A 23,519-nucleotide genomic window follows, 5' to 3' on the forward strand; every position below is an offset into this window, starting at 1 on the left:
TATAAGCATGACTTGCAAATAGTGAATTTTCATGTGTTAAGAAAACATAAAATGGTGAAATGGGACATTATGCATGATGAACTGGGACATTCTGCATGGTGAATAGGTTACTTTAACTTTTGGTAGCCTATGCTGTACCTATATATATATACTCATACTTATGTATAAGTAAACATTTGGACCTTTTTTGTCAAGTCAAAGACAAACCGTTTTAGCCTGCTTGTAACAGAGTATTTTTATATTGTGGTATATTACTACTTTTACTTAAGTAAAACATCCGAGTACTTCTTCCACCAATGCCTCATTAACTCATTTATATGTTGGCTAGTTGATAAGCATCATTTTCAAAGCAAACGCTACACTGGAGGGCAACTCTTTGGTTTAGACGTTGGCGCCCTCTACTGCTGAAACAGTGTAACAGCTGTAAAAAATCCCACTGCTCGGATATATTCGCCTAGTTTACGCACTGTACAATTTAAAATGGCATTAATAAAAACACTCTATTAATGCCATAATATAGATTATATGCACGAGGCAAAGATCTTTTTAACCAGGCACATGCACTTATTTATGTAGGACTAAGTTTGTTTAGCCTACTTATTTCACCAACAGGAAACCTCATGTTGGCAATTAATCTCAAAATACGGTATATACTCCTGGGCAGACAATCAAATATTTGTACATATATGTCTTCAGACAGACACAATACAGCTATAGCCTGATCAAATTATTTTATTTTAGTATGGAAATGTAGTACATGTATTCCATAATGGAATACAGTAAAATCCTAAGCTATTCGTGTATGAATTTGTAATTGTAACCCTGAGCCTATACACAATGATACCAAATGGACCCTGTTGTGGGCACTATACACTACATAGGAGTTAAATGTTTATGATGAGTGAGTCAGGAAGGATCTACCATAAAAAGATTGCACAATATAGAGAAGGATCGCTGATTGAGTAGACAGGGTAGCTATGTAACCGCTGCCAGAAAGCCGCACATATGCATTGGGGGCGAGGAGCGTGCGTAAAGGATGCGTAAAGCTAGCAGGAGTGGCTGCAGCAGGCTGGCTGCCTTTAAATAGCGTGCACTTCCAAACTTTGAACCACAGTTTGTTCAACAAGTCTTCTTCTAGCTAGCAGCTCCAACAGTTTGCTCAACAAGTCTTCTTCTAAAGCAGCTCGGAGCAGAAAGCGTTGAGGCTATTTGTTTTTTCCAGGATGGAGGGATGCAACAAGAGATCTGCCTACAAGGACACGGTGCTCGCGCTCTTCCTCGCGGTTATCCAGGGATTCGGACTGGCGGAATGTGCCGCGAACCCGTCGCCACTGGTTGGCTCTAACTGGGGGAACCCGAGGAGATATGTCCATCTGCAGACCTCCACCGATCTGAACAACTTCTACTTGGAAATCAGTTTAAATGGCCATGTGCGCAAAACCACAGTCAGGAGCTCCTACAGTAAGTCATGCAGTAGCCTGGTTCCCAAACCTTTTAGCCCAAGACCCAAGAGAGAAATTAGATGCTTGGCCGGGGCAAGGGGCCCAAACTAGTGAGAATAGCGCATCTAAAGCTCACAACCATCGCTGCGTTGTGAGCTAGATCAGCTATTTTCACTATTCTTAAACGTTTTTATTTTCTTAATGGAAATGATGGGTTTCCCCATTTTATTTATGAAATAGGCCTATACTTTTGAAAAATGTTGGAATAGTTTTTAATTGATGAAACGTTTGAATTGAAATAATCTGATTGATACTGCATGTTGCTTCTGGAATGCCTATATAAACGAATTGTATTGTGTATTGTAACAGGTGTGATTTTACTCAAGGCTGAGTCGAGGGAGCGCCTTGCGATACTTGGGATCAAGAGTAACCGTTATGTGTGCATGGATGCAGAGGGAACCCCGTTCAGTTCTGTGAGTACAGTAGGATACCAAAGATAGTGAAAATATAGATAATACAAGCTCACAAGGTCAATGAGTCACATGACAATGGTGTGAGCTTGTAGTTCGGCTATTTTAAAATTTAGATTAAATAAAATAAATCAACATTTATGAAAGTTTGATTAGGCCAGTATAGAGAGTCGCATTCCATTATGTTTAACATATATCATTCATGCATTTCATATATATACTTAAAAGGTGCAACTGATTTGTTGTTGTTAAAATAAGTGTTAAATAGCTCTTGGTATGGTGTCTGTTCAGTAACAGGTGTCTCCCCCACCTCTCCAGCTCTTTGGTACAGCACATAATACGTTTTCAGGTCGGGACAACAAATTCCAACAAGGGGAGTGAACTAACTCATCCAGGACACTAACAAGTGAAATGGGAAATTGTATTCAAAATTGACCCCAGTAAAAAAAATATATCAAAGAGTGTATATTTGTTAAATGTTCTGATGACTTGAAAATGGAGGAGCAGGAGGACCCTATATATAAACAAGTCTTAGTGCTTTTCATGGTTTCGTCCTCATAGCAGCTTTTGTATTGACCTAAATGTACCCACATAATGTGAATACAAATGTCAATCAATCAAGTGATGACAAAACAGAATCATGAATGAACAGACACAATTATAACTGGAACAATACAAAACTGAAGCTGATAAATGGGTATATTCTCTCCTAGCTGTTTGGATGAAATAGAGGGATAAGCGACACGCATGTATTTTCTATGTGGGGGACCCTGTCACTGAACGAATACTATTGCTGTAGAGCCTTTGTTTTCAACAAAATATAGTCACATATATACACTGCCTTTAAACAAGTATATAGCCTACAGTATATACACTATTGGTTTCTAAACATTTTTAACTCAAGACCGAAAATAGAAATTAGATCTTTGCCTGGTTCCCAAAGTGGGGTCCGGGGACCCCTAGGGGTCCTTGAGGGAGTTCTATAGGGGGTCCCCAGCTAAATGATAGTTTGGACACTAGAGTTAAATTAACATTGATTTTGCTATATAAATTGGGGTGTCAAAGATAGAAATGCCATTAGGTCCGTAGCCTAATGCATGTCAAACTGGGGGTCCTTGAAATTAAATGGGTTGAGAATCACTGCTAGAGCCGTAAAAGTATTTTCTTATGGGGGTCCTTGGCATATATTTTCTAATGGGGGTCCGCAGGGCTAATTAGTGTCAATGTGGGGGTCCTTGACATGAAAAGGTTTGTGAACCAGTGCCTTACAGCGTTTGACGTGGCTTTATATACTTTCACGTACATATAGGCCATCTGTCTCAGAGACGACTGTCTGTTCAACCACAAGCTGCTGGAGAACCACCGGGACGTGTACTTCTCCACCAGGACCGGCATCCTGTTCAACCTGGAGGGCTCCAAGCAGCCCTTCGTGGCGGGCCAGAACCTCCCGCAGACCGCCCTCTTCCTCTCCGAGAAGAACACGGTGCCGCTGGAGCGCCTGCTGCAGCACAACAGGGAGAAGAGGAACCGGCTGGCGGTGGTGGGCCCGCACGGCGCCAACCTGCACGGCGAGACGGAGGAGGGCTGCGACTCCCAGGTAGGTTCCCAGACCTTGTCATGTCAAGCACCCCAAAAATTGAGCGCGAACCCCCATTTGAAAAGATATGCCAGAGACCCCCCCCCCCCCCCCATGAGAGAATATCTTTACAGCTCTAGCAGTGATTCTCAACCCGTTTAATTTCAAGGACCCACAGTTTGACATGCATTAGTCTACGGACCCCCCATTTAATGGTATTTCTATCCCTGGGACCCCCAATTTATGTTAATTTAACTCTGAGTGTACAACTGGAACTAAATGGACCTGTTAGGCACTGCATGCAATTCGCCTTTTATTTGCCCAGCTGCATATCCGGTAGGCCTACCACTTAAAACCCTCTATAATTGGTAAAACGGAAGTGTTAAGAACGTACTTGATAGTATTTTTTAGTTTCAATCTCTACCAAATCTCTTTGCAGATCTACAAGCCTGTGAGCTTGTAGATCTGCTATTTTTGGCAAACAAGTGGTTGAAGTTGTTAGCAAAAGTGTCATTTTAAGAGTTTTAAGCAGAGATTATGGCGATATATAACGTAAATCGCAAATTATTTTGCACCATGCACAATAACAATGGTGACATGTTAATGTTCATTATGGTCCCATGGCTATTCCCAGGCGGTGCCGGAGGATGACGCAGACCTGGACATGGAGCCGGGAGAGGGTCCCGTCTCCAGGGAGATCCAGCTGGCGCCATCCAACCACGACCCCTGGAACGTGTACGCCTCCATCCCGGCCAGCCCCAGAATCACAGGAATGATGGGATGATGTCAATTTTGGACCCGACCTGGAGTTTTGTGAACCTCCCATAATGAGCTTCGTTTTTGACAGCTGGTCTGAGGAAACTTATTTTTTCCCCAAATTGAAATATTATCCGAACATGGGAGAAGCCTACCTTTAGCCCAGTGGGTCTCAATGTGGGATGCAGGGTATACACTTTAAGTGTGGGAATGGATGGACCCAATCGAGGGTCCGTAGCCTATAATGCATGCCTTTAATCGCCTTTAATTAGTCTGATAGTAGGTTAGGGTTTATTCGTTTTTTTTAACAATGAAATTGGTGAGAATTGAGAAATTAACTCTAAAGCAGTGGATTGTTTCTAAAGTTGCATTTAACGCATTGGAGATTCACTTTGTTTTAGTTGCCTGTTGTCAAAGGCTTTGCACACAGAGCGCACCGTTTACCAAGATGCGAGAGATTGTGAAAATAAGATTGAAATCTTTAATCAATTTGTGTTTGTTGCCTCTAAAGATTGTGACCAAACTTTGTTCAGTCTTAATATTTCAATATCAAAGAAAAAAAAAACGTTTGACGATTTATTTGGTTGGTGAGAGCAGTGAGTTTTGTTTTTGTTTTGATTGCTCTGTGTGTATTTTTACGTTTCAATGACCAGTCCAGTCTTACTCAATGACTTGGAAGTATGCCAGTCAACTACAGCAGTGGTTCTCAACCCCCCAAACATAACTTTTGAACTGGGGAGCTGCCCACCCTGAAAAGCACTTGGAATTGTATTGAAGCATTAGATTATATTGACTCAGTTCCACAGATAAATATTGTGAAAATAGCCAATCTAGATCAGCCGTTTTATTGTTTTGCCTCTTTCTTATATTATTTGACAATTTGGCCATCGCCAATGTTTGACCAGGTTTTTCTTTTATAGTATATTTGTGGCAGTAATGGACTTTTCTTTCTTTTTTTACGTATTAAAAATGTTTTATGTTTTTACGTCCTTACATGCACTTTACTGCCATCTGGGGACCCCCCTGGTTGAGAACCACTGAACTACAGGGTAAGAATAACTACATCATAGACATAGAGAGTTGTGCTCCTGATTTCAAATCTACACTCCTTTATTTGAGAAGCTATTTGGTGCAGGACACCACCAGCAAACAATTAATCTCAAATAATATTTATTTATTTAAATCCGTTGTTATTTATATAAATAATGTAGTAGTTTGTGTACTGTACAGTATATATATAGGCCTACAAGAAACTATGTTTAGTTTTGGAATGTGTGCAAGTTGTGTGGACTGTAAAAGGTGAAATTGCTGTGATAGAATTAAATATACTAATACATATTGGGTGTGATTTGCTGATTTCTGTCATTTATAGTTTCATTAAGCGACATTATTTGTTTGTTAGATTTGTGTCACCCGTTTTGCATAACCAGGTTTAAGTAGTGGCATTTTGAGGCTTATGGTAGGGGAAATAGCCAATAATGAGCTTTTGCACAAAATAACACCTGAACCTCTTTGGTGGGGATGTAACAACTACATGGTAAGAAAGCCTTCTAGTATGGAATTCTCCTTTAAATGGCCCGGGTCACGCGTTTGAGTTCCGATCCCGACAACCTTTGCTGCGTGACTCCCCATCTCTCTCTCCCCAATTCCTGTCAGACTACTTTCTATCAAATAAAAGGCAGAAAAAGCCCCAAAACATTATTTAAAAAATTAAATAATAGGCCTACATTTTCAGAACATGATACCAACTTCATCCAATCAGGAGAGAGAACTTACAGACAGAAGATACAGCATAAACAAGTGAAATAGGAAGTGATGACACACAAAGAAGTGAGCAGACAAAAATGGAACTGGAACACTATATAATTGAAGCTTCTAAATGGGTACTCTCTCATGGCTGAGATTGGCAACCAACCTGAAACCTATTTCAGGACTGACAAAGTTGGACTGACGGGGAGACCCGTTACTCAGGGACGGATTAACTCCCATGAGGGCCCCTGGGCCGGTAATTTTTGTAGGGCCCCCATAGCGCGTGCGCGCAACATTTTGGTGTTTTTATCATCTTTTTGACCTAAATTTAACAAAATCAATGGCCAATGAAGGGCCCCAGGAGCCCTTTTCAGGGCGTCAAACCCAGTACCTTACGGTCCAATTTCCCTGAAGGGCCCCTGAGAGCCAAGGGCCCCTGGGCCACGGCCCCACTGGCTAATTTGTCCCTGCCGTTACTGAACAAACAATCGCTCTATTCATCCAATCAGAAGATAAAACTCATACAGGACACAGGATAAATAATGTTAACTGGAAGTGCTCACTGGATGACATTTCTTGAAATTGAATTTCTTGTTTACCAAAAACCGGGAGTGATGAGGAGACCCTCTTTACTGAAAACATTTTGTTTCAATGCAAAATAATAATCACTTGCTGAACAGTAAGCAGTCAGGAACAACAATGAAGAAGTATGCCACTCTTAAGAGTGGTTAGCCATGAGGATTTTACTGTGAGAGTTACTGTGAGAGTATGTCCCTGCCAGGAGATAGGTACCATCTGTTCTAATATAAATCGAAAATGTATACTATCGCAATATCAACATGCATAATATACATTATCACAAAAGCAACATGCAGGTATCCAGGTATAAAGGATGTTTTTGTTTTGATTAAAACAAGCGGAGCAATGAGAAATGGTAATTGGTGGTATTCAATGTCCAGAGCAGCTAGCCAGATTTCAGCAAAACCATATCGGAAATGTAGTTATCCATCTCTAATTATTTTGTGTGTGTGTGTGTGTGTGTGTGTGTGTGTGTGTGTGTGTGTGTGTGTGAATATAGTATGCTGTTCATTGTCAGGGTCAGCACCAAATCTAAAGCAGTCAAACTGTATACTAAATATTGTATATAAAATACCAGTAAGACGCGCAAACGCGGGAAGCGAACGCAGCTCGTACATATTTAAGTTGTCACCATGACTCAGCCATAACCATATAAGGAGTCCCCATGCAGCTCCATATATGGGCACAAAAGCGTGACACACGGACACCAGCTCCATATATGGGCACAAAGGGGGGACACACGGACACACACACACACACACACACACACACACACACACACACACAGACAGACAGACATGATCTGCTAGGTCTCATAGTAAGTGCTCACTGCATTCGCAACAATATTTGTTTACTCACTCATCACAAGTACAATGTTCAACAATGCTATCGCGTTTTCCAAATATTATGCAGACCTAACTTGAATTATGATAACCGTGATAACTTAGTTCTTGAACTTTTGGGTCAATGGAATTCTCAATAATGAATGAATGAATCCAGAAAAGTTCAGTTGTTTGTGTTACAGTATATTTCTTTGTAAAGAAACAGCAGTACAATCGATCATTACACCACAGACAAATCAACAAAAAATAATGCAACAATCACCGACAAGATCTCAGTAGGACTCATTTTTTTACTTTGGTATAACACAAAAGCAGCAATATAGACAAAAATACTATTAAATTATGTGCTGTAAAAATAAATATGATACCTTCATAAAAGTGCAGGTCAATTCCACACATAAACACGAATAGTGTGACAAAAACAAGCTTCTATACCGGACCTCTGAGTAGAGGATCATATAATCCATAATGCACAACTGAATATCAGCATAGTTCTGACATGCACTGTAAACCAAACATATTCATGTAATCTCTGTGGTGATGTTGTGTTGCGCCAGTGCAGTAAGCTAAATGGGCAAGCCAACATGCTGGCACGAAAGTGTCACGTGTACAGACAATGTTAAAATAGCACTTTTGAAAACCTATTGCACTCCACTATATACAGCCCACTTGTGGTGCCGTATAGCAATGAAAATATGAAGAAAAGAAAATAAACTTCAGGTAGCATATAATGATGCTTTTCGAATATTCCTGAAAATCCCAAGATGGACTAGTGCAAGTGTTTGTGACCAGTAACGTACTAATTATGGCCTTAACACAGGGATCACACAGATTGATAACAAGGTATTCCTCATGCTTCTGGATACACTGCAATGTGTATGTTTTAACCGATCTGGGCTTTGTGGAGTGAAATCAGTGCCCCCAGTGGACTAATAGTTCCAAACACTACTGTATGTTTTCCATGTTGAATCGTCATTATGGCTGTTGACGCAGCACATGAATCACGTGAACATGGCGAGATCAAAGAGTGTGATAACTAAGGTCAGGATTTATCGTTAAAAACATACACGCCGGTTAATGTCGAGAAGAAAGAGGTGGCATTGTTATTTCATATGGTAACTAGAGAAATGTTTTTACTGCGTGGGTCTAGATTTTTTTTATTCATTTATTTAAAGGATAATTGAAATCATTTAAACTAAAGGAGTACTCAACAAATCACTTAAATATTCTATGAAAATGAGATTTCTTTGTTTTTGTCACATTCCTAAACGAATCAGGGGTCCTTGAGGGAGTTCCCAGCTAAATGATAGTTACCCTTATGGGTCTGTTACTCAGAGAGTGTACGTGTTCCATTGGTACACTCTCTGAGTTAAAGTAACTTTGATTTTACAATATAAATTGTAGGTCCCAGAGAAATGCCATTAAATGGGGGTCCGTAGCCTAATACATATGGGTTCCCTGGCATATCTTTTCAAAAACAAATCTCCATGAATTCAAGGCTTCATGGGGTGCATAATTAATAGACAATAAGTTGTTTGTTTGGTGAACTACTCCTTTAAATTAAATAAACAATGGTATCGAATGGGGGCTGTGGCCTAATCCTCCTAATGCATATCGAATGGGGGCTGTGGCCTAATCCTCCTAATGCATATCGAATGGAGTCTGTGGCCTAATCCTCCTAATGCATATCGAATGGGGGCTGTGGCCTAATCCTCCTAATGCATATCGAATGGGGCTGTGGCCTAATCCTCCTAATGCATATCGAATGGGGGCTGTGGCCTAATCCTCCTAATGCATATCGAATGGAGTCTGTGGCCTAATCAAACTGGGGGTCCATATCATAAACACAAAACAAAACAAGCTATTCTGTACCCCTGCGTCAGCCAATCACAGGGTGTCTTTGAGTTCAAGGTTACCATTGTCTACAATCATTCATTCGACACCGATTGCTGATATTTTCAATATCATTTGCCGTCGGGCAGAAACCTCACTCCATATTTTAACTTGTTTCTTCGTAATTTAACGCCATACTTGATCGTACTACATACTACAGCATCACACAAAAGCATCAAAAGTAGCAGATCCCCCAAGCTCGTAGATCTGCTTCCTTAGCCACGTTTTGAATTTGAATCCTGAAAAGTGACACATTTGGAAGTTTCCACCCGACAGAGACATGATGAAACATTTTATAAACACACTTAACAACTTAACGTATCCACCGTCGCAAACTCTTCTCAGTGCTCTTTTCACACCCCACCACCAGCGCCGGCGGCTAACTACTGAAGGTCTTTGAGTTTTGCCAGGTGGTCCTTCCTGTTGGCGAACACACAGCGAACGGAGGACAGCAGCAGCAGGGGTCCGGCGGCACCGCCGCCGCCGTCGTCGTCGTCACCCCCCCGGCTCAGCGTGAAGACGAAGCGGCTGATGCCGGTGTTGGGACAGGGAGAGAACACCTGCTGTGTCTTCAGCCCCGGCGGCAGAGAGCAGTGCAGGTCCTCCACGAGGTGCCTGATGGCCACGCGGATGTACGCGCCGTGGCTCACCACCAGGGCGTGGACCAGCGCACCGCCCAGCCCGTCGTCGGCGAGGCCGCCGGCAGGGGGGACCGCGGCGTTGGCGCAGGGCTGTCGTGATCGTGGACATTGGGGGTTTTTTTTTTTAAGTTCAGGACTAATTGTCAAATAAAATGCGATTAATGATTTAACCCATTAAGACCCGAGGCCGATTATACAAAATGTCTCGTAAAATGACAGGGATGTTTTTCCCCGGTTTTAATGGATTAATTGTGTATTTTGGTATAAAGAAAAATTACATTTATTTTAGGCTTTGTGAATAGAAAATGCACAGTGCAGATGTGACAACCCATTAAAACGGGGAAAGCATCTGTGTAACCACTTTAACCATTATTTTACACTTTGGCTATTCAAAAATAGCATATGTATACACGCCCATAGCGCATCCCTTCATGCCGCGATATGAGGTTGTACATTTTAAACTCAAATATTTGCTTCTGGGGCTCCCTACATATAACTTTGTGGGTCCTTTACATTAAAAGGTTTGAGAACCACCGATGGTTCAAGATTAACGAACGGGCCCCAGGTCTAAATGGGTTAGTTGCTAAATAAATGTGACATGCGTACATTGGGGGGGTCCACTGCGGGTCCCACTGCTGCCCCTGGCATGGTGTCACTGTGGCCCGGCCAGCCGTGCTCATCAACCAACCGCTGGAACAAGACTTTGAGGAACTTCTTAAATCGCAGCCTCACCTGTGAGCAGGTGAACACAGATGGTACTCATAAGAAACTCCACGTATGGGCCCCACAGCAGGGGTCATGATCCCCATGGGCCCATGCTGGCTTGTGGTGGATATTTCTTGTCAAAATTCGATTTTTGCCACGGACTTACAAATGAGTGGACACTAATATTACCAGAAAGACAAAGAGCTATAACCTTGAATTATAAACATGTCTGTAACTCTTGAGTGCACAAAATAAAAATCAAATGGACCCGCATGTATGCACTCTCAGAGATATGGGGGTGCTAGGAAATAAAAGGTTAAAGAATCACATGTCCTAGTGCAGTGGTTCCCAGACGTTTGCCGGGGACCCAAACTAGTGAAAACTGCAGATCTACAAGCTCACAACAGATTGGCTATTTTCACTACCATTCACCATTTTCAACTTCTCTTCCTATAATCTACCATTTTTTTCTACTCAGTCTGTCTCATAAGAGGGCTGTGGGCAGTTCAGAAACCCGTCCACCAGTGACATCATCGTCGATAGGGAATCCAAGCTAATAGAAACTGCAGGCTTTCTTTTCCTGAAAAGTTGCAATGCAAAAATGGAAGCCATCGTTCTCGCGATAATACAAATCACACCCGTGTGAAGTGAGGGGCGCTAATATATTAAAGTCTGAACCATCTAATGTACGCCGATGATTTGGCAATACTTTCTCCCAGTAGTGCTGGCTTTCAACAGCTGCTAAATGTATGCTCTGAATATGGGGTAGCGTATGATATCAAATATAATGCCAACAAGAGCGTAGTAATGATCTGCAGGACGAAAGGGGATAAAGACCTCTCCTTTCCCTCCTTTTATCTATCTGATCAGGTGTTATCCATTTGCAGTAAAGCCAGATATCTGTGATAACTGACCAACTGTCTGATGAGGAGGATCTGTATGGGCAGCGCCGTATACTGTATGCTCATGGCGAACATGCTGGGGAGGAAATTCCACTCATGTTCACCTGAGGTTAAAGTAAATCTCTTCAGAGCATACTGCACTCCCCTCAATACCGCCCCCTTGTGGGTTACATTTAAGAAAGCAAGTATGTATAAACTGCAGGTTGCCTATGATTGCATGCGGATGGAGCAGTGCAAGTAAGTTATTCTGTAGTGTGGGAGTATACACTTTTCATGCCTTACTGAGAAACTTAATGTACAAATGTATGTGTCGGCTTAATGAGTCTCAAAACTGCATAATTATGCTGCTATGTAACCCCAGCTTCAGTAGCACTAGGTACCGGTCTGCTTTTTGGAAGAACTGGTATGAATGTTTATTGTAAAATGTTTTTATGGGTTAGGGGTGTTTCTTCTCTGTATGTAGTGTTTTATGTTGTTTATTGGACCCTGAGTCTGAACAAATAAAGTTGATTGATTGATTGATTGATTGATTGATTATGCAAAAAAACAAAAAATCTAAATGTGTCCACAGACACATTTGTCCATGATGAGCCAGACCAATATATTGGTTGTTATTATAATATTATTCGACTTTTTTGCAACCGATAATTGGGCAGGATATTACTGTACAGGCGACAAGATTGAAACATTTTCTTGTGACCTTGTAGATTGGCTATTTTTTTTTTAAATCGGGTTTAAGTGGTTAAATAGAATTAATAAAATAAGCAGAGACATTTTGGTGTATTTTAATGTCTCTTGTAGCCCAAATATAATAAAAGCCTTTTACTTATAACAACCAGTTCATTGGCCTTGTGGTTAGAGTGGCTGGTCCCTGCGCAGGGGGTGTACTTGTACCTCAAGCTGCCTCACGCTACATGCTACAGAAACAGGAGATAGGCTGCTGCCCTATGGGCCTCATGGCTCGGCAAGGCTTACTGCTTACTACTTAGTGCCTGGAACCCTAACCCTGATTTCTTTACGCTCTCCTGAATACAAAAACAAATTGTGGTGGTCTAAGATTTTCCAAAATCAGGATCGGTACTGGACGCAAAAATATGGCATCGGTCAAAGCTGCAGTTACAAAGTGGTTTCCAAAATAAATAGTACAAGAACAAACTACCATGTCCATAACAGGCCACTGTGGGGTACTGTTGTACAAACAATGCACTCCTAGATCATTCTTTTGAACATGACAGTCAACTAAATGAGGTTCGACATATTCTGGTACTACACTGGCGGAGGGAGTGTAGTCTCACCTGGTCTAAGGTCTCTGCTCCAGGGGGAGTGTAGTCTCACCTGGTCTAAGGTCTCTGCTCCCGGGGGAGTGTAGTCTCACCTGGTCTAAGGTCTCTCCTCCCGGGGGAGTGTAGTCTCACCTGGTCTAAGGTCTCTGCTCCAGGGGGAGTGTAGTCTCACCTGGTCTAAGGTCTCTCCTCCCGGGGGAGTGTAGTCTCGACACGACTGGCCAGCAGAGTTAGCCATGTTCTTCAAGTCTTCTTTGGGGCGCCCTTCAGCAATGCCAAAACCCTGTATGGTGTAGACACATACACAATTGAATAGGGTCTTCTATTATGAAGTAAGTATGTGATTGGTTGAGAATAGAAGCATGGAGCTGACACGACCGATGGTCAGCCAGCAGAAAGCAAGTGCACAGAGTTCCCATACAGAACCTCATTTACATCATTATTAACTACACAAAATACTACATTACTTGACTTACTTACCCTCTCTCTGAGTAAAGGGTCCAGAACCATCTCTGTGTCAGAACAGTGAGCATTATTCCTCAGAATCCCCTCAGCAGTCTGCAACAGAAGGGAAACATGTGGCAATGGTTGATCCTATAAACTCCAATGTTCTAAGCACACATTTTCATGGACAAACTATACACCACTGGCATATCTCACCTGGCGGGCCCGCTGAAGGTTACTGACGAACACGTTGTTGAAGCGGAGGTCTCTGAGGTACTGTCCCACTGCCTCTGCCTGTTGGAGTCCAGTCTCTGACAGCACTGTATCGACACCTTGGCCTGAACAGAACATACAAGACAAACCACCATGAAACAGTGAAATCGTGTCTAAAGTCCTTGACCTGACCATACAAGACAAGACAAGACAGACCAACTAACCCTAACCTCATTGCTAAACGCAACGTCAGTAAAAAAAAATCCTAAACCTAACCTTATTACTAAACGTAAACTCAGTAAAACTTTGCCCAAACCTAACCTTATTCCTAATTGTAACCTCAGTAACCCTAAACGTATCCCCAACATTAACTTCAATAAAACAAATACACAAGAACTGCTGGGGGTGAGTGGTTCACGAAAATAATGAAGGCGAGTATGTTTTGGGGTGAGCGTTCCGGTTACCTCTGCAAATTGCCTTGACGATACAAGACAATAGAAAAGAACATGGTGCCTGATGCAGTCATTGAAAGAAAGAATGATCTTTACAATGTCTACATAAATAGCCTATGTATTATTCGGCAACAGACAGACAGCCATCTGTAGCCCTGGCCTAGAATGTCTGTGATGATCTTACATACATTTCATGTATTCCATAATACACAGCCATAGATCGGTGCCCCCCTGCTCGCAGTTAGCAGCGTTGGATGCGCGGCAAAGATGTGGTCCACACCATTGTATACTCAACCAATAAATAATTCCTAAGATTTGGAGTCAGATATTGCCCTCTAGTTTCATATGCATGTGAAAGTTCTGGCAGAAAACGTGTGTTTAGTAAAATATCTCCACTTTTCCACAAGCTGCACACCGAAGACATTCTCTCCGGGCTAGGGGCCCGGAACGACTGATGGACTTATCGCCACAAACGTCATCACAAATTGACCAGGGAAGCAGAAATGCATGGGGCATACAATTGACAGGTGCGTTTCGAATGGTGCTGGGTAATTAATACAACACATGCAACACATGCCAAAACACAAGCCCCATTAATTTGTGCTTCCCTGGACAATTTGTGCAAGCGGAAAAGGGGTCGCCCAAGAAACACCTGGCGCAGAGACCTGGAGGCAGACATCAAGACCATGAAGATGACCTGGAACCAGCTGGAGAGAACAGCTCAAGACAGAGATGCCTGGAGATCGCTTGTTGACGGCCTACTGGGGGGCAGTAGGCGTAAGAAGTAAGACAATTTGTGATGATGTTTCGGTCAGTGATGATATTTCGGTCAATATCTTCTGTGTGCAGCTCGTGGAAAAGTGGCGAGATTTTACTAAACACGCGTTTTCTGCCAGAACTTTCACATGGATATGAAACTAGAGGACAATATGTGACTCCAAGACTTAGGACTTATTTGTTGGGTGAGTACACATTGAGTGCGGACCACATTTATGCCGCACATCAACCGCTGCCAACGTGGTTCGTTGTGAGCTTGTAGATGATCAGCCATTTCGTTTTTTTTTAAACTATTATTAACTATAGTTTAACTGGGGACAGATTGTTTAATCTGACTTGATAAAATTTCAACATACCTTGCAACAGTTTGTCTCTGTTGTATTGTGTCTCTCCACTGTGAACACAACACATTAAACACAATGTCAGTCAGTGTCATCAGTTTCATCTTCATTTATACACGTCAGACTGAGGAATACGTTTGACACTGTACGTACGTATGTACGTACGTTCAATTTCGTATAATACGAAATGAGCTACTAAATTGGGACTTAGTTTCGGATCGTGTCGTGTTAGTTTGCTGTCACGTACAATGTCGTGCCTCGTGACGCGTGATAATAAATAATCATGGTTTAAAATATGACGTTAAGATGTTTGCTTGTCACACAAATGCTGACACGTACATGTCGTGATAATAAACATGGTTTAAACTATGAAGATCACACAAATGCTGTCACGTGCATCTATAATGTAGTGAATAATAATCATGGTTTAAACTATGAAGTGTACTTACTGTCGGATGAATGTCAGGCTGAAGGTAAACATGTTCGCCCCGGGTGACTGTGTGCTGTACAGTACTTCCTGTTTGGGTCATTAGCGACGACATCATGACGTCTTGACAACGTCGGGTCACCGACCAATCACATTGCAGACACATTTATTATTGGTGTGGTTGCCTTTAGAGGCTCTGGCCTCACCAGGCTTTACCCTAACAGGGCAAACAGACTATTAATTGTCTCCTTGACCTTACTGCATGGGCTGAACCTGCATGATGCTCTCCTCCACAATGAACACACTTTATCTTCCTTGCAGTCTTCTGCATTACAGTCTTCTTTCCCACACCTCCCACACAATTTATTGCCCCTTTTATTATTATATTATTATATTATTATTATTATTATTATTATTATTATTATTATTATTATAATTATAATTATTATTATAATTATAATTATAATTATAATAATTATTAGTAGTAGTAGTAGTGGTAGTAGTAGTAGTAGTATTATTATCATTTTTTTATTGAGAAGAAATATCATACAAACAGTTCAGGTATAATGTACAGCACAAACAAAAACAGACAAAAATAAACAAAACAAAAACAAGTATAGGCCTACATAAAAACAAAACAATACAATAAAATGACATACGTACAGTGAAACAACAATGACATCAAGGTTCGGGGAAAGTATATTCCATGTTTGGGATTTCAATAAATGGGTCTTCCGTCTTATACAGTAAGTAGGCTACAGTTGCAGTCCGAGAAAGGGACACTTAGCTGCAAAGGTGAATGGGTGCGCAGTATACTTAATATTAGGTTATTGCAGATGGCCTTTCTTTTTTTCTATTTCTATTTCTTTTCTATTTTTTGTCCCACGATTTTGTAACCCATTTTTCACCCCTGTGCCAATCATCTACTGTGATCCTGGGCTCTACACACCCTCCGCCAACCTGGGGAGAGCAACGGACTTAACTCATGCTCCCTTCATGCCTGAGTGTCCAAGTTGCTCCTTTACACCTGACAGGGGGGGAATTTCCCTGGTTGGACGTAGCGCGTGGAAGGAACACGTTATTCCAACCAGTTCCTTTCCCCTCCATCAGGCGCCCCGGCTGGCCAGGGGGAGGCAGTTTAGAGACCAGGATTACTGCATGTTTTTGTGAGGGTACCTACCCTAGGGGACACGGGGAGAACATGCAAACTCCACACAGAAAGGCCCTTTCGCCAAACCCGCCTTCGGGTATGGGCACTGATGACGCGGAGGAGGAAACACACCACCAGCACCCACAGTGCCCCGAGCGGGAATCGAACCCAGGACCTTCTAGCTGTGAGGCGACAGCACTACCAACTGTGCCACCGTGCCCCCGTGCAGATGGCCTTTTCAGAGGACAGTGTTACTTGGGGACATGAGGAGACAGGATGTTCTACAAGCTAAACTAGTTTTGTGTTTGTCAACGTAGCTTAAATAGTTGGTGTCAGTTCATTAAGGTGTGTACTCTAGGTTGATGAGACAACTATACCATAAAAACATAGAAACATACCTGAGATTCAAAACAGATAATTAAGTAGGCCTACTGTTTAAGGAATGTTTCACTGTTCACTGTTTCACTGTGTTGTTGTGGAGCATTTGCTATAACAAAGTAGATAGACTAGACCCCATGCAGTAGTGTCATTGCTGTAACTTGGTATCTGTAATGTGTTCTGTTGCTGCAGGGTGAACTTCTGTATGGGTAGCATTATAGTATAATCGATGCCTTACAGGAACATAGGCCTGACGGAACATAGGGCTGAGGGAACATAGGGCTGAGGGAACTTGGGTACGGTCCCCTCTCTCGCTTGTTCAGCTTGTGGGTTGAAAAGTGGTGAAGTGGTTCTTATCACTAGCATGACTGACATGTCATTTCTTTAGATTTTGAAGTTGATTATCTTTATCCATGAAGCTTTCAAGAAGGTTCCCCTTCCATGACCATCATCATACATCATCATTACATCATCTCAGACATTTTTGACATCTGAAACATTTTCTAAATATGAATTTAAGCACATTCTACTTCTGTCACATTTTACTTCAGTCATGCTAGTGGGAACGGTTTCCGCATGAGGCCCAATGTCTCTAAGCCACACAGCATGTTGATTCTGCATCACCCAGAGCTCAAACTCACAACATCATGCAGACGTCAAGGGGCAATGTTCAGAAACTTCAGAGTTTGGCTCATGCCTCTTTGATGTATTATAATTTATAGCAGTGGTTCCCAACCTATTTTGGATTAGGCGCCCTAATAACCTAACCCATTAAGACCTGAGGCCGATTAGTAGTTCTTGCCACGGTACGGGCCCACGGTACATTGACCATATAGATTGGACCATGTGAGAATCTGGCAGATACAGTACGGTGCAAGTATGAAGGAAGTCCTCATATGTCACCGTTCAAGATCTAGCCGGGGCGCCTGATGGAGGGGAAAGGAACTGGTTGGAATAACGTGATCCTGGCAGAGGAAGTGTAGCGCCCAGGATTACATTATGATTTACACTGGGTTACAAAACTCGGTTACAAAACTGTGGGATAAAAATTTGAAGAATATAAGATCTAGCAGCCAAGTTGGTTACAGCAGCAAGAAGTATTACCAAGACACAGAAGACAAGTCCAAGTCACAGCGGCGAAGAACGCCTGTAGGATATAGCTATATAGATATCCTCCTAACACTCGTAATCGGGCTCCAAGTGGAGTCGACGATTACAGTAGTTCTCAAATTACATACCATTTGAATGTCCTACATACTGTGAAAATAATAATGATTAGGTAAACAAATCCACACAAGCACATGTGACTGATTACGTGCTTTTATTATTTTAAGATGCACAGTCTGTGATTATTTTTGCATTATTATATTTAATATTTAAGAACACTAAACAATACAAATGCAATATTGTAGTAGTAGTAGTGTAATACAAAGTTAAGAGAATCAAAGAACCAAAACAATCCAGCTGTAATAAAAGAAAAAAGTACATTTATTTTCTTTCGTGTACAAAGCCTCCACCAATGAGGATCAAAAACATTACAATAATATACAGGAGATCATAATCGTTACATTAGATTAGTATAGTACTCGCCCTAACCAATCAAAAATAGAAGCCCAAAGTCTTTCCTAAAAGAAATAAAGTTTTAGATGGATAATGGAGAATAAAGTCATATCTTGTATACTAGCTGTCTCTCTAGCTGTCTCTTTCTCTCACACGTAGTAAAGGTAGGCTAAATAAAGATTTAGATTTTTTTTGTTTTGTTGAAGTAGTAAGTGTTAAATAGCTCTGTATTCTGATAGTAATCACTGCTGTAGAGTGTTTGTTCTCCCCGTCTCAGCTCTACATTAAACAGAAAGTAAATTTTCAAGTCAGGATATAAATTCTATCCAATTAGGCTACTGTAAGGGATAATTTGATACAGGATAGAATAGTGAAACAGGAGGTGATAACACAAACTAGCTATAGCAATGATTACTACCACAATATAGAGCTTTAACCTTATTAGCTTTAACAAAAATAACCTTTTTAACTTGCACTCAATTTAACCCTTTAACCCTGAACTCAGGCGTTATAAATTTCCACAGTCATGACAGGCGTGTAAGTGTCTGTCATTGTGGCCTCGATTTTAAATTCACCGTCTGAGTAAGAGAAGGACTGGCCTCCTTTGCGTCTTTTAAATCCGTACTCAGAATTGTTGTACATCTCGTACCAAAGATTGTAATCACAAGTTTTGCTGCGGCTATAGTACCCCCCTGCATGCCAGTTGGAGTACAGGTTGTAGTCATAGGGCACAGAGAACAAGTAAGCCATCTGCTTGGTGGCTGATTTGTTGCGCGGATTTTGGAGCTCGTAGGTGAAGCAACCGACAGCACCCCTCGCAGTGTGTGGCGTCTTCTTGAACTCAACCATGTACTCGCTGGATGGGGGGATCCGGTGGGGTAAAGATCTGGTACAACTGCCACTCGAAACATACATGCTTAATAGTGGGAAGAAAGAACAAAGTTAGAGCCAGAGGCGTAATTTCAGGGGGGAAAATTGGTATTGTCAAAAATAATTTACCAATTAAACCCCAAATTTTCACAATTTGATGGGGTTGGGAAAGAATAAATGTTTGAAAATGTTTGCATAATGACATGCCCAAAAGAGAAATGTTGAATGTGTACTGTAAGTGTAAATGGCAATGGATCAGATTAATCCTCAACAAAATGTTCAGAGTTGGGGATTATACATAAAACAACTGAATTTGAGGTTAAATATGAACACTAGGGGAAGACAAGACCCTAAATGACACCACTGGTTATAGCAGATGGTGATGATGATGATGATGATGATAATAATAATAATAATAATAATGCAAAAAAGGAATAGATAATAGATTAGTAAAAGATAAGCAAATACTTGGGTTCGGTGAGTGTATAGTTGGTATAGTTGCTGATCGTAATGCTGCACTGGCGATGAGTTGGAATGAGGCCAGCAATTGAGGAACCAATTGCCACAACCTGATCGACATCCACACCCTTCATTGCAGCACCGGCCTTCTTCATGGTAACTGGAATAACAAAGTCAGGCCGGTCAGCGGTTGGGATACCAGTTTTATCCATTTGGAGAATAAACAAATATTTGTAGTTTGCACGTAGGTAGAATTACAAATGCAATATAACAATGTCAAGTTAACTACTCTATATGCTTTATATAATACTTGACAAGTCCCAAAAAACATTTAAAAAAAAACCCAGAATATTCTTACCTGGAATCAAAATGTATGTTCTTCTGTGTTCAGTTCTTCAAGAGCTTCTTGGGTTCCTTTTCATATGTGACACAAATGGCAAGAATATATATGGCTACAGTGAGAGCATTTGGGGCGGAGCTGTGGAATGGATCAAACCATTCTGCTGCACCGGCCCATCAACCCACCGTGGTATCTGTAGCTCTGCACTCTTATGGCTCAGTTCATCTCAGTTCAACTCCATAGAACCCAGTCCATTTAATAGCACACAGCTATTGAATGTCAAGTCGAAAGTCAGCTTTGGCGTCGCATAGGGCTAGCTGTGCTTCTAGCTGCTCTTCTCGTAATACATGCTTGGCCACATATTTTGCAGGTGCATCCAATCCAATCACAAAAAACATGCAGGTCTCTAAATTACCTCCCCCTGGTCAACCAGGGTGCCTGATGGCGGGGAAAGGAACTGGTCAGTGGTCAGAATAACCTGTTCCTGTGTTCCTTCCATGCGCTACGTCTGGCTGGGGAAACTCTCCCCTGTCAGGTGCAAAGAAACAGCTTGAACTCCTCATGCATAGAAGGAAGCATGAGGTCAGTCTGCTGCCCCCCCTAGTTGGCAGAGGAAGTGTAGCACCCAGGATTACATTAGACAATTGACACTGGGTGAAAAAAATGTGTACCATACTGCACGGCAAGCCAGCTGCTGTCTGATTTGAAAACACATGAGGCGTGCAATCTGGATTCCTCTGACACTGTTGTCCTCAGCGAGGTGAAAGCAAAGCTTTCAATAGGTCTGATATTATTTCATAAAGTGCTTTATTTATTTACGAAGAAAACGTTTTGTTACGCATATTAAATCAATAACTGTATTTGTATTTGTTTCATTATGCAATTTTTTGAAGGGGTGTCTGGGTCGGGTCTGTAAAATCTCACGGGAAATTTTACAGGTCTAATTAGGGTCCATAAAAAGAACGGTCAATTGCAGAGTTTTATGGACCCATGAAGACCTCATGGTGGTCAATAACTCATGAAACATGGTTTGTGCAATTCAAATAATTATTTCGCTGGATTCCTTGGATTCTCACTCTCCTATACTGTAGGCCACTTACACTTACTACAATTTCCACCATTATGGGGTTTCTTCATACACTTTTTGCTACTATTCCTACTGACCAAGACTCACATAGGGACGTACAACGTAAAGAGGCGCCTGTTTTCAAATAATTGCACCACAAAGGCCCTTAAAACTAGGCTCCAGACTTCCCATAACAAACTGGTCAGGCTCCTACCCCCCGAACCCACCTCACCCCTGTCCACTTTGACAGGCTGGAATGGCTTAGGGTCAACGACAGAGTACAGCATCTTGCAATTGGTCTGGTCCACAAGATTCGATACACCACCAAGATACCCAGGTACCTGTCTAGATACTTCCTTAATGTTAACGAAGTCCACACCCACAACACCAGAGGGAGTGCAACCAACCATGTACAACCCAGATTCGGCACAAACAAGGGACTAAATTATTTTCGCTCCTATGCCACCAAAATGTGGAATGCCCTACCAACAGTCATTAAGACATGCGAATCCCTTGACTCCTTCAAAACCGCTCTCAAAGGGCACCTACGGACGGCTGCAATTCGAAACTGGCCCCCGTAAAATCTGAATCCACCCCACCGCTCCCCCCCTTTACCCCTCACTGTATATGTTTATTTTCCTTTTTTACCTCCTTTATGATGAATTCCTGTTCTGTTCTTTGACTAGAAGTGTCTATTTGTATACGTCTCTAAATGTTTTGATGAATTGAACATGGTGGACCCTCTTGTAAACAAGTGTAATGCTTAATTGGGTCGTCCACTCACAGTTAACAGTCTTTGTATTGAGTTTGTGCTTGAAATGTACTGTAATTCTGCAAACTGTTAATAAATATTTCAATCAATCAATCAAACATAAACCGGTACACATCATCTGGGGTCATGTAAGTTAGGTTTTTCAGATCCCATTCCACGTGGGAATGATTGCCTTCCAAACTTGCAGAACATTTGTGACATTCATAATCTGCATGCCAGTAATAACTGTCTTCTTAAAGACAATTAAGGTAAGCATGTTGATTGACAGGGAGAACTGGATTGTTTGCAACTCTGTCTGGCGTGTGGAGAACTTGCATGAACTTGCAAGGAATTGGTGTGAGGCCAAACTGGGAACCCATCGGCAAAAAAAAGGCCTCTGCTGTTTGTTTCCATTTGCCCCTGTATAAAAGGATGTGTGTCTATAGGAGTGGACTCAAAAACAAAAGTATATACACAAACTTAGTGTGACCTCTAGTGATATTGCCATCAGATTTCGGTGCTCTATAATCTTGGCATCTTTTCCCTATATATACAGTATCTGTTTGTATGAAAATCATATTGTTTTTTATGTTGCTGTACATTGCGTTGTAATATGGTGTGAAGTGTTATCAAAACATTTGTGCGATTTTGCACTTAACAACTAAATAAAACAAAACCACTGACATACTGACATATGGCCCCTTTTCCATCGTTGGGATCTGGTTCAGTTCATAACCTGTTATTAGTCCATGAGCCAGACCTCCAAAATTGAAACGTTAATTATGAATTGAGTGTGCAAAACCATACCTATATAAAATTGTGGACTGACCTTATGCTTCCTTCTATGCATGAGGAGTCCAAGCTGCTTCTTTTCACCTGACAGGGGAGAGTTTCCCCAGCCGGACATAGCGTGTGGGAGAGAACACGTTATTCTGACCAGTTCGTTTCCCCTCCATCAGGCACCCTGGCTGGCCAGGGGAGGTAGTTTAGAGACCAGGATTACTGCATGTTTTTTGTGAGTGTACCTATTACCTACCCTAGGGGACACGGGGAGAACATGCAAACTCCACACAGAAAGGCCCTTTTGCCAACCCCACCTATAGGGTATGGGCACTGATGAGGCGGAGGAGGGAACACGCCCATAGCGCCCACAGCGTCCCCAGCAGGAATCAAATCCAGGACCTTCTAGCACTACCAACTGTGCCACCGTGCCCCCCCTTTAAACCAGTATAACCAGTATAATCACACAAGTTACACAGCCATTCATGTTGCTGCTACACTAACCTGATCATAGGTCAGCCTAAAACATCACACTTAATTGCGTTTCTCTCCTGATCAATGCAGGGCGCCACACAGTCACACACAGCACAGATCATCTCGGATCCACTCGGGTATTACACATAATGATAGATAGAGCAGTTCCGAGGTATATAGAACCAATACCAACCCGGTC

General features: G+C 41.9%; 2 protein-coding genes across 2 annotated transcripts; one reads left to right on the forward strand and one right to left on the reverse strand.

Annotated features, from left to right (window-relative positions):
- Nucleotides 1-1,185: 1,185 nt before the first annotated feature.
- fgf23 (fibroblast growth factor 23) lies at nucleotides 1,186-4,830 on the forward strand. Its single transcript, XM_080756919.1, has 4 exons — nucleotides 1,186-1,461; nucleotides 1,812-1,915; nucleotides 3,222-3,509; nucleotides 4,123-4,830. The coding sequence occupies exons 1-4, from the start codon at nucleotides 1,224-1,226 to the stop codon at nucleotides 4,270-4,272; spliced, it is 780 nt and encodes a 259-aa protein (XP_080613045.1). The 5' UTR covers nucleotides 1,186-1,223; the 3' UTR covers nucleotides 4,273-4,830.
- Nucleotides 4,831-9,679: 4,849 nt separating this feature from the next.
- tigarb (TP53 induced glycolysis regulatory phosphatase b) lies at nucleotides 9,680-15,570 on the reverse strand. The gene is made up of 7 exons (XM_080757104.1): nucleotides 15,515-15,570; nucleotides 15,081-15,118; nucleotides 13,499-13,620; nucleotides 13,319-13,396; nucleotides 13,011-13,121; nucleotides 10,555-10,680; nucleotides 9,680-10,038 (listed from the first exon to the last, which is right to left on the reverse strand). The coding sequence occupies exons 1-7, from the start codon at nucleotides 15,544-15,546 to the stop codon at nucleotides 9,691-9,693; spliced, it is 855 nt and encodes a 284-aa protein (XP_080613230.1). The 5' UTR covers nucleotides 15,547-15,570; the 3' UTR covers nucleotides 9,680-9,690.
- Nucleotides 15,571-23,519: the final 7,949 nt, after the last annotated feature.

This window comes from Protomyctophum bolini, assembly GCF_963924005.1.
Source record: "Protomyctophum bolini genome assembly, chromosome: 23".
NCBI classification, from domain to species: domain Eukaryota; kingdom Metazoa; phylum Chordata; class Actinopteri; order Myctophiformes; family Myctophidae; genus Protomyctophum; species Protomyctophum bolini.

Bases quoted from the DNA above. Each gene is read 5' to 3' on its own strand.
- fgf23 (XM_080756919.1), top strand. From the start codon at position 1,224: ATGGAGGGATGCAACAAGAGATCTGCCTACAAGGACACGGTGCTCGCG. The intron at 1,462-1,811 runs GTAAGTCATGCA...GTATTGTAACAG, and splicing joins CACAGTCAGGAGCTCCTACA to GTGTGATTTTACTCAAGGCT. The intron at 1,916-3,221 runs GTGAGTACAGTA...ACGTACATATAG, and splicing joins AGGGAACCCCGTTCAGTTCT to GCCATCTGTCTCAGAGACGA.
- tigarb (XM_080757104.1), bottom strand. From the start codon at position 15,546: ATGTTTACCTTCAGCCTGACATTCATCCGACA. The intron at 13,621-15,080 runs GTATGTTGAAAT...TGTTCTGTTCAG, and splicing joins CAGAGACAAACTGTTGCAAG to GCCAAGGTGTCGATACAGTG. The intron at 13,122-13,318 runs GTAAGTAAGTCA...TACACCATACAG, and splicing joins ACCCTTTACTCAGAGAGAGG to GGTTTTGGCATTGCTGAAGG.